This window comes from Xenopus laevis, chromosome 2S, assembly GCF_017654675.1.
Source record: "Xenopus laevis strain J_2021 chromosome 2S, Xenopus_laevis_v10.1, whole genome shotgun sequence".
Lineage (NCBI taxonomy): Eukaryota > Metazoa > Chordata > Amphibia > Anura > Pipidae > Xenopus > Xenopus laevis.
Window position 1 is genome coordinate 20200632 of NC_054374.1, and position 17222 is coordinate 20217853.

Below are 17222 nucleotides of genomic sequence, written 5' to 3' on the forward strand. Positions count from 1 at the left end.
ATAAATAAATGATGATGATGATGATACAAGTGAGCACCACAGAGAGATCGTCTTCCTGCTACCTCTTTCTTTGCGCAGTTGCGCATGCGAAGTAGAACGAAAAGCCGAACTTTAAATAAAAAGTCGGCTATTTCGTTCTACTGCGAATGCGTTTGCCCAGGGAAATTTGAAGGAAGAAGATCTTTCCGTGGTGCTCGCTAGAAAAACCCCGGGCCTATAGGTTTCAAGTAAGTCAATACAATCACTTGGGGTGCCTAACATTTGGCACCCCAAGTTCAAACAGACTTTCCTTCTCCTTTAAAGCTATGTCTTGAAAGGGGGTTTAGAATGAACAATAAAGGTGGGCATGCACCGGTTAGCAACCAAGCAGATCTCTTCCCAACTTGGCCACCAACACACTGGGCAATATTGTAATTAGGGATGCACCGAATCCAGTATTTTGGATTCGGCCGAATCCTTCGCAGAAGATTCGGCCGAGAACCGAATCCTAATTTGGATATGCAAATTAGGGGTTGGAAGGGGAAAGCATTTTCGACTTCCTTGTTTTGTGACAAAAAGTCACGCGATTTCCCTCCCCGCCCTTAATTTGCATATGCAAATTGGGATTCGGATTCAGTTCGGCCGGGCAGAAGGATTCCTTCCAAACTGAATCCTTGGGCCAACTGGCGGATCTTTATGGAACTGCATCAGCATGCAGAGGCTTTCCAGTCCTGAGGCAATACTGATTCTGGTATGGCCAGCTTAATTTCAGAAGTATTATGGATGTGGGTGTTTTTATGGTGATATACTTGAATACACTTGTCTATCGCCCCCCTCCTTCCCACAGGTAATTTGGACATCTGGGCCATAACGGTGGAGGAGCGGAGTAAACATGACCAGCAGTTCCATGGGCTCATGCCAACAGCTGGATATATCACTGGTAAGCAACCCAAATGGTGTATTCTAGTCACATACAGCAACTAGACAACATGTGGCATTTACGGTTACCTGTCTGTAAGCAAACCTCTGCTTCTAGTGGGTTAGTAGACCTGTTGCTAATGTCCCCCCCTCTTATAAAATAACTAAGATCTGTGTTCACAGTCTAATTAACTATGTTAACTAAGTGCAGTCAAATGCTGTGCTTTAGAATCTCCAAGAACTGAAATAAATTTGTTAGGGGCTGATTTTGCTGGTGGTGCCCAATTTATTTCAGGCTTTTAAAGGGATACTGTCATGGGCAACCGTTTTTTCAAAATACACCAGTTAATTAGTGCTGCTCTGGCAGACTTCTGCACTGAAATCAGTTTTTCAAAAGAGCAAACAGATATTTTTCTATGTCATTTTGAAATCTGACATGGGGACATGTCAGTTTCCCAAGTGCCCCCAGTTATGTGACTTGTGCTCTGATAAACTTTAGTCACTCTTTTTTAGTGTGGTGCATGTCTGAGTGAGAACACCCCCTTCCCCCCCCCCCCCAGCAGCCCATCAGCAGAACAATGGGAAGGTAACCAGATAGCAACTACCTAAAGCTGGCCATAGATGTTGAGATTTTTAAAAGATCAGATCCTGATCGTGAGACCACGATCTTCTCTGAATGATCGTACGATCATACGAATTTACCATCAACTAAAAAGACCAATTTGCCGGGAAAACAAAGGGGAGCTGCCTGCTTGGCCCTGCAAACAAAGATAGATTGCACTGGGACCGACAAATATTTTCAGACCTGGCCGATCAATTTCCTGACAATGTCGGCCGAAAGATCGTAAGATGTACGATCGTTCGAATCCCACTAACCACACGATAATTTCTAAGGATTGGTTGGACTTAAAATCAGTCGTTCAGCAAGAAGAATCGTCGCGTCTATGGGGAGCTTAACACAAGATAACTGCTTCCTGGTAGTAAAATCCAGTGCGACTCCAGTTACATTGAGTAGGAGAAACAATAGCGTGTCAGAAAGCAGTTCCATAGTACACGACCAGACAAAATGACCTGAGATGTCGTCTACACACCAATATTACTACTAAAAAAAATTTGTGCGGTTAGGAATGAAATTTTACATAGTAGAATGATGGAGGATTTCTTAGGAGCTACTGACAGTGGACAGGCAGTATTGCTAGTTTTTCTTCCAGCTGAAGGGCCATAGACTGTACTGCCCAACATTTTTTAAATAACGGGGTCCTGGATTTATCTACTAAAACATGTTTAATTGATATTGCTTTCCTTTTTCTTTAACAGCCATTGTTTCTCTTCAGGCCACTTCCTCGAAATGTATTCTAATCCAATTTTGTCCACTGTGTAAGGGCAGAGACACATGGTCAGATTCGGGGAGATTAGTCACCCGACTACAAATCTCTTCTTTGGGGCAACTAATCTCCCCACACTGCCTTCCCTGCGGCTAGAATGTAATTCACCGGCCGGATGGCACTCTGATCACTTTGTTTTCCGAAATTGGCCGAAGCTTCGGGTGACTTTGGAAAACGAAGCGCTCCAAGTGCCATCCTGCCGGTAATTTACATTCTAGCCGGCGGGAAGGCAGTGCAGGGAGATTAGTCGCCCCAAAGAAGAGGATATTTGTCGCCGGGTGACTAATCTCCCCGAATCGGACTGTCTGTCTCTGCCCTAAAACTGTACAGAGGCAGTATGGAGTCATGAAATCATGGAGGTCATGTTCACCCGTAAATGGTGCTCTGCACAGCAGGAGCAACTCTTGGTTTTCGTCCCCCTTATTACCTCTACAAAGGTATCCTAAATCGTTGCCAGCATATGCATTCATTTGTATTGAGCACAATTCTTCAGGAGAATTCTAGGGTGCAGTGTCCACTGAAATAATAGGATTGGAAATCGTTTCAGAACTGAAGTCCTGGCATTAACAAAGTCAGGACTGATGTCATCCTTCTTTTTATTGCAAAGTGGTTTATTTTTTTCTTAATACCTCTTAACTGTCAGCATGAGGTAGGCAGCTTATAAATTGCGTCCATACAAATGAGTGCTTAAGCCAAGTAACAGCCAAGAATTGTGACCCGTCTGCCCCCCCCCCAATCCATCCTTTGGTTAATGGGATTTGCTTCTGCTAATTATACTCAGGACGAGATTAATAAAGGAAATGGAATCATGGCTTCCGATTGATGCTTGCGCCACATACCTCCTTTAATTCATTTTGGCAAATTTATGATGATGATAACGACTGAAATTCCATTCTACAGTGTGTTTTGTAGAGTCCAGGCTTCTGTTTGTTTACATCTGTGATAGTTGCATGTATGATTTTACCTCTCTGTACAGCAAAATATCTACTGGAAATTAGGTTTTCATGTAATTTAATTTGTGCATATGTTACGAGTAAAGGAATATTTGTTCACATTATATCACTGTCTATATTTTATTTGTTTTTTTTCTCTAATTATATTTGCAGGTGACCAAGCTAGGAATTTTTTCCTACAGTCTGGCCTCCCCCAGCCTGTGCTGGCACAGATATGGTAAGTCTGAGAAAGCAGATACAGCCACCGGGCATAATCCCTGACGGTATATTTTAGGCTTCATTTCCCCCTTTCATTTACGGGAAGTGCACGGCCATTCTGGTACTAGCAGTTTCAACTTTAGACTAAAAAGCTGCAGTACCAGAGTGTGTTTCCTATTTAAGTGAATGGGGTAGAGTCAGTAGTAGTCTTAGTCTCTTCTTTGCCAGTTCCCATTAACGTCAATGAAAACTGCTTGGCACAGGTAGTATAATGGTTCTCGGCTTAAAAACATGCATTAAAGTGTTTTTCAGCTGATAACCATCTTTGATAGTAATGTCAGACAGTTTCAGTTAATATTCAGCGATAATAAAGTTAATAACTAGATGGAATATATGTGTGATTATGAGATAGAAAGATTTCTCTTATGTGCTTATCTGCCATTGGAACCCGCGGTAGTATAATTATGCAGAATCTGCCAACCCTGACAATTCTGATTTTATTATAATAGGTTGTAGCAAGAATGTCAATATAGTATAACCACCTGTAACCTTAAACAGAATTGTTGCTGTTTTATTTTATTTTATTTCATCAATCACTTGAATGTGAAAGCAATGTCTGTAACAACAGTAATATGCTGTCAGGTGCTAAGGTCTGGTCAATTAAAGGGGCATTTCACCATAAAATCAAGGTTTAGACTACGATATTCAGGGACAATTTACAGTTAGTGTTTTTTTGCCAAAAAGATATATATTTTTTTCAGTTTTGGTTCTTCCTAACTGCTTTCAAGAAGACTGAATATTTACAATACTATCTTATGATCAGTATTTTATTGTCTTGGGCTAGGGCACGATGGAGCCAAAATCAGCCTGCTGAAATCCTCAGGCCAGTTTCAGCCCCTGGCCTCTTTTCTGTTTTCGTCCAGAAACCTTGTGTGGGCTCTGGCGTGAACACACTTGGCAGATTTTGGGGGAAGAAAGTGAGACTTTGCTTTCAAGCCGAAATCCGCAGTGTGTTTGCTCCAGAGCCCACACAAGGTTTCGAGAACAGAGAAGAGGATTCTGCTAGTGGTCAGCTTGCTGATTTTGACCCCATCAGCTAAAGTTGTAGACCTGGCCCCTCCATACAGAGTCAGCAGCTGATTGGCTTGTGTATGGGTCCTCCCAGTAGCCTGCAGAAATTATATATGGGTGAAAATCCATCCTCTATCTATAAGACAGGACTAGATTGGCATATTGGTGCAGTCTTATCTGGCCGGTCTCTTTCGGCGCGCAGTATGATTTGATTTTTGACCCCAGAACCAAGTGATCAAATTGTCTCAATTTAGTCCAGACATGGTGACCAATCTGGGCAAAGATTTGCCAAATGAGTGGATTATTACAACATTTGGACAAGCCAATGAAATTCTGGGAGAATATGGTCTGGTCAGAGACCAAAATTTAACTCTTTTGGATGTCATTGCACACAACATGCTTGGAGGAGAGATAGTACTGCACATCACCCCAAAAACACCAAACCAACAGTGAAGTTTGGTGGTGGAAACATCATGGTGTGGGGCTGCATATGGTACTGGCAGACTTCATACAATTGAAGGAATGATGAATGGAGAAATGTATTGGGACATTCTTAAATAAGAAGAATCTGCTGCCATCTACCAAGATGAAACAAGGGTGGACCTTTCAACAAGACAATGATCCCAGACACACAACCAAGGAAACTCTCAATTGGTTTCAGAGAAAATAAAGCTGCCAGAATGGCCCAGTCAATCACCCAACTTGACTCCAATTGAAAATCTATGGAAAGAACTGAAGATTAGCGTTATATAGAAGAGGCCCCCGGAACCTTCAAGATGTGAAGACAGTTTGTGTGGAAGAATGGGCCAAAATCAAACCTGAGCAATGCATGCGGTCTCTATACAGCTTGAAGGTGTCATTACCAATAAAGGCTAAATTTCATCGTGTGTTCAGTACTTATCATTCCACTTTACTACACATAATTTAATATATGGATTATTTTTGAGTTCTTTGTATGTGTGTATAACTTGGGTTGTTACAGACATCTGGTGTGAATTTCATGTCAATAGCCCCATTAGAAACATATTTACTGAGAAAACCGTTGACATATTCAATACTTATTTTCCCTGCTGTATGTTTGTTGAGCTGTGACAACCCTAATGATCACAAATGCAAGGAGTAGAGGAGATGCAGATCCTCTCTTAATTCCTCATCTGCATTCATCAACATGACACATTAGCTGAGCTGTCATACATGCCCAGGCGCTCAGGCAACATGATTGAAATCAGCCAAACTGTCGGAAACAAATCTATGTATGATCAGATTTAGTGGAACCCTGGCAACCAATGGAATACCCAAATGACTTGAAAGAAATAATTAGCACATTTTATTAGGACACCAATGTCTCCTTTGTAGTAAAAGGTAAAATCATGTTCTTCCTGATGCTCTACAGAATGTGCTTTCTTTGTTTTACTCTTAAATAATAATAACACTATTAAAGGAAAACTAAACCCCCCCCCCCAAACAATGTGGATATTGCATAAAACAGTTCATGTGTAAAACTCTGCTTCATGTAAATAAACCATTTTCATAATAATAAACTTTTCTAGTAGTATGTGCCATTGGGTAATCATAAATAGAAATAGTAAAAAATAAGGGCCGACCCCTGGGATCGTAGGATTCACGGTGCACACAAACAAACCAGACATGTTAGGTCACATGAGCCAATTAAAAGACAGAGTTGTGTCTTTTGCTTCCACCATTCTTCCTGTTACAGTTAGAGCTGCAGTATTTCTGGTCAGGTGATCTCTGCAGAACACAGACCATCATGAAATGGTGGTTCAAGGGAAGTAAATGGCCAATATTTACTTAAATATATAGACCAGTTTGGTAAGATTCTTTAATATATCACTTAATCTGATATAAACTATATGTTGAATACATTTTTTATCTCTTAAATATTCATTTTTAGGGGTAAAAGTTTCTTTTAAGACCACTTTTTATCAAGTGTAAGACGTCCTTGTTTTCTGTCTTACTGCGTGTTTTGCTAATCTCAAAGTCTTTTTCTGTCAGAGCCAAGCAAAGTCCTGCATTGTTGACCCTTTTGAAGTGAAAGCCCCCTGATGGCTCTATTTATTGTGCTAAATCTCCTTTCAGGGCCCTGGCTGACATGAACAATGATGGGAGGATGGACCAACTGGAGTTCTCCATAGCTATGAAATTAATCAAGCTAAAACTACAAGGTTACCCGTTGCCCTCTGCTCTCCCTTCCAATATGCTGAAACAACCAGTTGCCATGCCTGCTGCTGCTGCAGGGTTCGGTTAGTATGCATTCATGTGTGTCTGTTTGTCTGGGGAGTGCTTGAACTGTGTTTAGTATTATGGAAAATGGTGCGTGAAATTGTAGTTATTCCACATTTTTTTTGTTAGCGGCTAAGCTTTTAATCCTAGGCATTGTGATTGATTTGAGAATCCTTTCTATGTTACTAGCTCTTACCATATAGAACAGACAGTAGGGCATAGGAAAAGTTTTATTTATAGCAGAGAAACAGCACTATAACCTTAAAGTAGCTTGTTTCATTGTGGTTTATGTTATAGTTTTTCTTAAAGGAATTGTTCAGTATAAAAATAAAAACTGGCTAAATAGATAGGTTGTGCAAAATAAAATATGTTTTCAATATAGTTAGCCAAAAATTTAATCTATAAAGGCAGCTGTTTCTGGATGTCTCATATAATAGCCAGAACACTACTTCCTGCTTTTCAGGTCTCTTGGTTTCCGCTGATTGGTTACCAGACAGTGACCAATCAGTGACTTGGGGGGGGTACGTCGCTCATAACTGTTGCTTTTGAATCTGAGCTGAATGCTGAGGATCAATTGCAAACTCACTGAACAGTTATGTCCCAAGTGGCTGACTAACTCAGAGTTAGAGAGCTGAAAAGCAGGAAGTAGTGTTCTGTTTGGTTACGGATCTTTCCGTAATTTGATCTTTATACCTTAAGTCAGTGATCCCCATCCAGTAGCTCGTGGGCAACATGTTGCTCTCCCACCCCTTGGATGTTGCTCTCAGTGACCTCAAAGCAGGTGCTTATTTTTGAATTCCAGGCTTGGAAGCAAGTTTTAATTGCATAAAAACTAAGTATACTGCCAAGTAGTGTCTCTTGTAGGCTGCGAGTCCACATAGGGGCTACCAAATGGCCAATCACAGCACTTATTTGGCACCGCAAGGGACTTATTCATGCTTGTGTTGCTCCCCAACTCCTTTTACATTTGAATGTGGCTCACAGGTAAAAAAAGGTTGGGGACCTCTGCCTTAAGTCATGTAACATTAAATAAACCCAATAGGTTGGTGTTGCTTCAAATAAAGATTAATTATATCTTAGTTGGGATCAAGTACAAGCTACTGGTTTATTACAGAGAAAAAGGAAATCATTTTTAAAGATTTGGATTATTTGATTATAATACACAAAGCTATGAATATCTTGTAAATGATATCCTTCTAAACGGTGAGTTCTGATGTCATTTCTGTCACATGACTCACTGAAATTTGTGTATTATAATAAATAAAGTACCCCTAGAAGTTACCTCGGAGTTCCATGACCTGTACAAAAACACGAGGCCGAAGGCCTCGTGTTTTTATATGATCATGAAACTCCTCGGTAACTTATAATATCCTTATATTTTACAAGAGGGGGGTACTTTATTCCCTATATAATGGAGACAGCCTTTCCGTAAATTCGGAACTAATGGGTTTCCGGATAACTAATCCCATACCTGTACAAACAATATCCCAATGGCAATCTCTGGGTAGCTGATTAGCTGATCTGTATTTCTTTTCTTATGCCTGTACTTGTTGGGGTTTTCTCTTTTTGTATTTTCAGGGATGAGTGGAATCACTGGCATTCCTCCCCTAGCAGCAGTAGTCCCTGTGCCAATGCCATCCATCCCAGTAGTTGGAATGTCTCCTCCTCTTGTGTCCTCTGTCCCTGCACTGCCACCATTGGCTAACGGAGCTCCTGTTGTAATACAGCCTCTTTCTGCTTTCGCTCACTCTGGTACGCTGCTTAGCAATTAATCTGACTTAGCTCCCCAAAAAGCTCTTATATTTTTCAATTGGCATGAGAAGGTCTGAGAACTTTGGATGGCAATTAAAGGAAAATTAAAGCTTCTGTACCAGCCCAAGGCAACCACAGCCCTTTAGCAGTAAAGATCTGTGTCTCCGAAGATGCCCCAGTAGCTCCCCATCTCCTTTTCTGCTGATTCACTGTGCATGCTCTGTGCTGCTGTCACTTACTGAGCTTAAAGGGGAAGGAAACCTAGTCGGCGCAAACCCCCCCCCCCTCCCGTTTGTTGCCCCAGTAGGCTGATTTTGCTTCCAATAAGGATCAATTATATCTTAGTTGGGATCAAGTACAAGCTACTGTTTTATTATTACACAGAAAAAGAAAATAATTTTTAAAATTTTGGACTATTTGGATGAAATGGAGTCTATGTGAGACAGCCATTCCATGATTTGGATCTTTCCGGATAAAGGGTTTCTGGGTAATGGATCCCATAGCTGTATGGTAAAAGCAGAAATGTTACTATATTGTACATGAGATCGACCCTGGACTACATGAATGAGTAAGGAGCAAAACCTGAGATTCATCTGAGCTCTTGGATTAGCATTGCTCCTAGAGGAATGTTTTGACTGGAGGTTTTATTGACATGGTAGTTTTCCTAACCCCAGGATCACCGGTCGTGGGAAAGCTGAACAGAGACCTGAGTACTTTGTGAAGGCTGTGTGTAAGCACAGAACAAATACTCTGCTATGTTTAAGAACTTTTTAACATTTACCTTGACATATTCTGTGTTATGATACAAGCTGGTTAAGCACTTTCACAACATTTTTTAATTTACTGTGGACTCTCAATTATTTTTCTTTTCGTTCTACCTCTTTCTAAAGAACAGCTTCCGGGGGTTGCCAGGTTGTTCGGGTCAGTGACAGCAGAAACCAAAAAGCAGATTGGTTCCGAGGCTGCATTGTTGTTATTAATATGCAGTTTTATTATTCCTTGTCTCTGTTCAGGCTCTCACCTAGTAAGATTTCATTCTGGCACTTGGACAAATGCCTGGTTGCTAGGGGAAGTCGGCGATTGAAAGTGAAAATTGGAGATTATGCTAGAATGTCCGTTTTTACTTTAGTGCTTTCATGTCTGCAAGACTTTGGGGTTCATTGTTTGTGTCTCTGCTTGGAGGGCACTGTCTCCTTCGTTCATACATGATATTTTATACCTATTTGTCAGAGAATTGAGTATATTGAGCACAACCATGGAGATCCGGCTCCATTTACAAAATAAACGTCATTTGTGCTAGAGTCCTGTGCAGGTCCATTTTTTGGAACCCATACCCAACCAGTACCTGCAATCAGCAACCCGCATTTTACACGCTTGGACCCGCTAAAGATCAAGAATCAGGAAGTGCTGTCATTGTAAACCAGAAGTGACATCATCGGAAGTGGGCGTGATCAGAAAAAAGGGAGTAAAACAGGAAGTGCTGTCATTGTAAACCGGAAGGGATATTTTCAGAAGTAGGCGTGATCAGAAAAGAGGAGTAAAAATCACTATTGAGAAGACCCGCGGCCCGACCCGCAACCTGCAAAACCATTGACCCGTGTCTATACCCGGTTCTCTTGTATAGGAATAATGAATGCCATAGCAAGTTCTTTTATTATGCAGAATGTAATGCGAACAAACAATAATATTTCTAAACTTTTTGTATAAACAATGTTTGTCCTTGCAGCCACATTGCCAAAGAGTTCTTCATTTGGCCGCTCAGGTGCTGGGTCCCTGATAAACACTAAACTTCAGAAAGCTCAGTCCTTCGATGTTCCAGCGTAAGTGCCATATTGATACATATTTAAACTGTATCGGCCATTGCAATTTTAAATTAAGCTATCTGTTCCCTTGTTACTTTTACAATGTTCAAGTCTTTCAATAAGTTAATAAGATAAGAAAAAAGGTTGTAAATGCCATATCAAATTTGACTGTGTGTTCCATATTTATAAAATCCCGTATTTATCTCTTTTTAAAGAAATCTTTTACTTTAATTTGGGAGCCGACCTGAAAAGTGACAGTCCTGCAGAAGCAAAAGACTCCTGCTGTGCCATAGCCATTAAAGGATCAGTAACACCAAAAAATTAAAGTGGTTTAAAGGAATGACAATATTATGTACTGTTGCCCTGCACTGGTGAAACTGGTGTGTTTAAAACTCTACTATAGTTTATATAAACAAGATGCTGCGTAGCCATGGGGGCAGCCATTCAAGCACAGGATACACAGTAGATAACAGATAAGTACTACTATAATCTATATAAACAAGCTGCTGTGTAGCAATGGGGCAGCCATTCAAGCCCAGGATACACAGTAGATAACAGATAAGTACTACTATATTCTATATAAACAAGCTGCTGTGTAGCCATGGGGGCAGCCATTCAAGCACAGGATACACAGTAGATAACAGATAAGTACTACTATAGTTTATATAAACAAGCTGCTGTATAGCCATGGGGGCAGCCATTCAAGCACAGGATACACAGTAGATAACAGATAAGTACTACTATAGTTTATATAAACAAGCTGCTGTGTAGCCATGGGGCAGCCATTCAAGCACAGGATGCACAGTAGATAGCAGATCAGTACTGAGTAATCCCATTATATACAACAGAGTTTACCCGTTAACTGCTGTGTATCCTGTGCCTTTTCTCCTTTTTCAGGTTTGAATGGCTGCCCCCATGGCTACACAGCAGCTTGTTTATATAAACTATAGTAGTACTTATCTGTTATCTACTGTGTATCCTGTGCTTAAATGCAGCAGCTTGTTTATATAAACTGTTGTTGTATTTCTATAACAAACACACCAGTTTACCAGTGGATGGCAACAGATCATTATATTGTCATTTCTTTAAAACATTTACTTTTTTTTTTCTTGGTGTTACTGTTCCATTAGGGTGGCCATACATGATAAGATCCACTCGTTTTTTGATATGCCCACCCACGGCAGGGTGATATCAAGTTAATCTGAATGTTCGGCCCTAGGGCCGAGTGATCAGATTACAACTAAGAGAATGGGCACTGATGGATCATAGGACTGCATCATCTAGCCAATACGGTCCTCAAAGAATCTTACCTGCCTGATCGATATCAGGTCAAAAATCACCCTGATATCGATCAGGCAGGTTTGATTTCGGGGGTCTAAAAGACCGACATCTGCATCTTTAATCTGCCTGTGTATGGTCACCTTTAGAATGATTGCAAGTCAGACACAATAAATCACGGCCTACTAGCATATGCAATGCTGACTGCTGCACAATAACCTGTCCAAAGTAAAAAAGAAATAATACTTTTCAAATGTGATTTAAAGAGAGTGATTTAGAGATAGTTTTGGATATGACCGTTTTTAATTTTCATCCTGCAGCCCCCCACCTGTGGTAGATTGGGCTGTGCCACCGTCTTCAAGATTGAAGTACAGACAGTTGTTCAACAGCCATGACAAAACTATGAGTGGGCATTTAACAGGTAAGTGTTTGTCTATGATGCACAGCCAAGGTAATTTCCACGGTTCATTTTTCAAAGTAGTTGGAGTCTAATACACAAAGTAACATTCAGAAAAAGACTCCTTTATAGCCTATGGGCAGCAGTGAGGCTCATTACAGATCTGTTGAGTACTGGGGACATTCTGTATAATTCTTATTTTCCTTCAGCCTTACTCTCCAGTCTGTGACATTCATTTTTTTTCTCCCTGTGTTTTTGTGCTTGGTATTTTTGCATCAGTATTCTATAAATCTGTGTTCCAGAATGCAGCTAACTCTACACATTGTTGTAAATCAGTTTCTTCCTTTTCTATTTAGGTATAATTTAGTGGTCTTATTCTGCTGAAACCAAATCTTTATTTCAGGTCCTCAAGCAAGAACTATTCTTATGCAGTCAAGCTTACCGCAAAGCCAGCTAGCTACGATATGGTAAGTAGAGGGGCAACAACTGTGGGCTTTCCCCTCTTTAAACAACACTCCCTGGTGTAATATATTGTAAAACCCATTTTCCACCGTTTTCCCTACACATTTTATGGAAGACACAAGCTTACGTTTGCCACGTATGGGTTGAGTTCTGATTATCCTGTAGGACAAATGGCCATATATTCGCTCATTCTAAACACATATCTGAACAGACAAATTGTTGTGACCCATAGATCAGCCCAGTCTATAAAAGTGTGGGCTTGTACAGTTTGACTGATCACCCCAAATCATGAGCTGTATTAGATAACCCAACAGAGGGGCAGATTTACTAAAAAGTAAAGTGGCTGTCGCTAGTGACAATTTGCCAGAAACCTCATCTGCAGCGGCAACGCCAATTTACTAACAGGGGTAGATGACAATCCCCTAGCGAAAGAGACTGTCGCTAGCGCAGTTTCACACCCTGTCTCCCCAGTCTCATTTTCTCTCGGTTGTTACTCCACAAATTCAGTGCGAATTTTACAGAACGTTACCTCTTTTGCCAGAGTTTCCTTTACCACCTCAGACCTGGCGAACTGATAAAATGAAGCTACATCCTCCTCAATCTAATGTCCGTGACATCATATCCTGTTTGCTGAAAAGTCATTAAAGTTCTTAAAAATGGTGGCGTCTTTTCATTTTTTAAAGTGGGATTGCCTTCAAAAGTCCTAACTATTAAAGAATTTTTTTTAACCATTTGAGGGGCATGCCACATTTGTTTTAAGGTGAACTCATGTCTAGGACAATAGAGGATTTCTTTTGTCTTTATTTTGCTTCCTTGGACATGTGTAATAATAAGAAGCCACTTCAAGCATTTGCACCAACAGCTCTAATAAATAGATATATATATATATGTACCCGCACTATTCAAACTGGCCTAAGCGTAAGAGTACTAACAAAGTTTAGCTGGGCAGAATGGAACGCTAGTGAAGGATCGCTAAGAAATGCTCACACTGACAAATTAGCGCTAGTGAAACTTGGCCAGCGTTCGGCTGCTGAGATGCAACTTTTCATTTAAGTGAATTAGCGTAGTGGTAACGAATTTACGCCTGGCGAAATGTGGCAGAGGATTCGCTGATGAAAATTCACCATTTAGTGAATATGCCCCAGTGGTTTTGTTTTGAACGGTCAGAGGTCTGTTGGTTAGATTGGTTGTTTTGGGGACCATTCACAGGTAATCTTACTGTGTGGGAAATTACCAAATTATTTGAGAAACTCCTGTCGCCTGTGTGAGAATTCTTTGACAATAGAGATTTCAATGTTCATCCCAGATCCCCTCTTCCTGTTTCTTTCTGCTGGCCCATTAAGAACACATAAGCTTCCTAGTCCTCATGAAGTGTGAGACTCACTCGTGTAACTATTATTTCAGGAATCTTTCAGATATTGACCAAGATGGAAAACTAACAGCTGAAGAATTTATATTAGCTATGCACTTAATAGATGTGGCCATGTCTGGCCAGCCACTTCCTCCAGTTCTGCCTCCTGATTATATTCCCCCAACTTTTAGGTAAGAAACATATATGTGAGTTTTCAACATGATTTTATAGAAGCTTCTGACTGAAATTGGAAACTTTCCAAATATTTAATAAATTAAATATTCTGTACAGTTTCTGAAATTACCAAGTTGCTCTTCACTATTCATACTCTTGGTATCTGGGTCTCTACATTCTGTCTTCATGCAGGAGTCGGGGTCAGATTTTAATTGGAAGATCCAATATATCTTATAGGGGGCTTCCAGTCCTAGCAGATATGTTAGAGCTCACTCAAATAACTGATTCCAGCACAAACAAAAGTAACAAATAAGTGACTTTGGCACAAATATTCCTTTTAGAATAGTGGAGTGGCTAGACACTTTACTAGAAGTTGCCCTTACCACCTACGCCCTGTTTAAATAGTTTAGCCCTTAACTAAATCTCAGTAAAAATGATTGCTGTCTTGCATGGAGAATTGTGGTGATAAACTTCACCTAGCCTGCAGGCATGCATGTCCCATAAATTTGACAGACATGAGCACGTTGAAGTGAGCTTTCCTTAGTAAAACCCACCAGGCAGAATTTTATTAGGATTTTTTATTATTGGTAAAGGCCTCCTTACCTTTGACGAATAGACGGCTCATTTGCACTGTAAGGGCAGAGACACATGTAGAGATTCGGGGAGATTTAGTCGCCCGGCGGCAAATCGCCTCATCTTGGGGCAACTAATCTCCCCGAACTGCCTAAATCGCTGGCGGGATGGCACTCGGAGCAATTTGTTTTCCTCGTGAGGCAACTTCGGGCGACTTTGGAAAATGAAGCAATCAGAGTGCCTTCTATCCGGTGGGAAGGCAGTTCGGGGAGATTAGTCGACTGAAGAAGAGGCGATTTGTGGCGCCACGTGTGTTTCTGCCCTAAGGGTGAAAAGACACAGATCTACTAGTAGCAGCTACCTGTCACAGCTACAAAATAGACAATAGTGATAATTAGCTTTGCTAAGACACTACTTTGTCATTTTGTAGCAACAACAAGTAGTTGCTCAGTGTGTCTTCACCCTAAACGTTGAGGGGGGACCCAATGTTGTGTCACACTGATACTGTCATCGAGCATAGAAGCCAATGAGGCAGAAAGAAAGCATTTCTTTGGGGAAGTAATACATATTTTTGATCATTAAGGGGTATATTTATTAAGGTTCGAATTGTAAATTCAAATTCGAATTTTCGAGTTGGATTATTTTTTTGTCAAAACTCACAAATTCGAATTGGGAATAATTCAAACTCAAATTCGAATTTTCGATTTATCGTACCTTGACCCTGGGAACAACTCTAATCCGACCATTCCCCACCTAAAACCTGCCGTGTTCACATAGAAGTCCATGCAGAGGTCCATTGACCCGTTTTCCTGCCATTCAAGTGTTTGCGTAGAAAAAAAAAAGTCAAACTCGATTAGCGTTTTCGGGTTGATAATATTTGGTTTGAGTTTTTTTCTTAAATAACCTCCCATTTGAATTGTCCTTATATTCGAATTTATTAGAGTAAAAAAATTATAATTGGTTTCCTTTAGTAACTTAAAGAAGCAATTTGTTAAATATTCTCTAATCCATACTGACCACTGGTGGGTCATATATGGAATATATCTACTCTTAATTGCAAATGATTCATTGTTTAAATCTGAATATTATGGCAACATTTTCCCTTTATTTCAGAAGAGTTCGGTCAGGGAGTGGCTTATCCGTTATTAGCGCAGTGTCTGTTGATCAGCGATTACCAGAGGAACCGGCGGAAGAGGAGCCACAAAATGCAGATAGAAAGCTCCCAGGTAGTTCTTACCTCTTCTTATTTGCTTCTAGGCTTGTTTTTTGCTGCAGTTTATCTTTAAAGTCTGATTAGTGGCTAATAATTATTTGTCCAGTTCATCAGATCTGGCAACCCAGTTGGTAGTAAAAACTGGGCTAATTTGATCACTGAGACTTTTAACTGCAGTTCCAAGTGCCTATTAAAGGGGTGTTCACCTTGAAGTTAACTTTTAGTATGTTATAGAATGGACTATTCTTAGCAACCTTTTAGTTGGTCTTCATTATTTTTAATTAATTACCTTCTTCTGACTCTTTCCAGCATTCAAATTTTTAGACCCCATCTAAAAACAAATGCTCTGCATGGGTACAAATATATAGTTATTGATCTTCTTTCTATTCAGGTCCTCTCCTATTCATATTCCAGTCTCTTATTCAAATCAGTGCATGGTTGCTAGGGTTCCTAGCAACCAGATTGCTGAAATTGCAAACTGGATGGCTGTTGAAGAAAAAGCTAAATAACTCAAAAACCACAAATAATAAGAAATGAAAACCCAGTAGCAAATTGTCTATGAATATCACTCTCTGCCCCATACTAAAAGTTAACTCAAAGGTGAACAACCCTTTTAAAATGTATAAAAGAAAATCTCTGCCTAACAGTGACATTTGAAGACAAGAAAAGGGAGAACTTTGAGCGAGGAAACCTAGAATTAGAAAAGAGGAGACAGGCACTTTTAGAGCAGCAGCGCAAAGAGCAGGAGAGGTTGGCTCAGCTGGAAAGGGCAGAGCAGGAGAGAAAAGAACGAGAGAGACAAGATCAAGAGCGGAAGCGGCAGCAAGAACTGGAAAAACAGCTGGAGAAACAGAGAGAGCTGGAGCGGCAACGGGAAGACGAGCGCAGAAAGGAAATTGAAAGGAGAGAGGTAAGAGTTGCGTTTTTTTCCTATTGACTTGAATGAATTACCCAAAGTCTGAAGTGGTGTAAAATAACTGCGTCAAATCGAGCATTTGGGCAGCGTAAAATAATACACACACCTTGATAAGTTTGCTATTAATTTTAACCAGATTTTACACAGTTTGTTTGACATTGATTGTTTTACACAATATGATATATAGCCCCCTCTTTGTTTTTGTTCAACTTTCGGTTGGGACCAACTGATAAAATTATTTTTTTTATTAAATATAGTCTCTAAAGAGCCACCTTGTAGCTCAGGGATGCACACAATACATTTGACTTCATATCCTGATAATTAACAGGCAGCAAAAAGAGAACTTGAAAGGCAGAGGCAGTTGGAGTGGGAACGAAACAGGAGGCAAGAACTCTTTAATCAAAGGAACAGAGAGCAGGAAGACATTGTTGTCTTAAAAGCAAAGAAGAAGACTCTGGAGTTTGAGCTGGAAGCTCTAGTAAGTAGATCTCTTGCTAGGAAAGGTGGCTTCTAGCTGTCTTTCCTAATACCTGCTGAAGAGGCATAACATGTTGCTTTT

General features: G+C 40.3%; 1 protein-coding gene across 8 annotated transcripts in view; it reads left to right on the top strand.

Moving 5' to 3' along the window:
* Positions 1-17222, top strand: part of itsn1.S (intersectin 1 S homeolog) — a 90357-nt gene that overhangs the window by 23588 nt on the left and 49547 nt on the right. The window contains exons 3-13 of one of the 8 annotated variants that reach the window (XM_041583418.1): positions 827-919; positions 3389-3452; positions 6602-6765; positions 8324-8497; positions 10224-10317; positions 11898-11998; positions 12378-12441; positions 13841-13978; positions 15648-15760; positions 16377-16657; positions 16992-17141. In XM_041583418.1, the coding sequence (XP_041439352.1) occupies positions 827-919; positions 3389-3452; positions 6602-6765; positions 8324-8497; positions 10224-10317; positions 11898-11998; positions 12378-12441; positions 13841-13978; positions 15648-15760; positions 16377-16657; positions 16992-17141 (1436 nt within the window). The remainder of the gene's footprint in view (positions 1-826; positions 920-3388; positions 3453-6601; positions 6766-8323; positions 8498-10223; positions 10318-11897; positions 11999-12377; positions 12442-13840; positions 13979-15647; positions 15761-16376; positions 16658-16991; positions 17142-17222) is intronic. The other 7 variants (XM_041583422.1, XM_041583419.1, XM_041583421.1 and 4 more) reach the window with 7 other exon arrangements.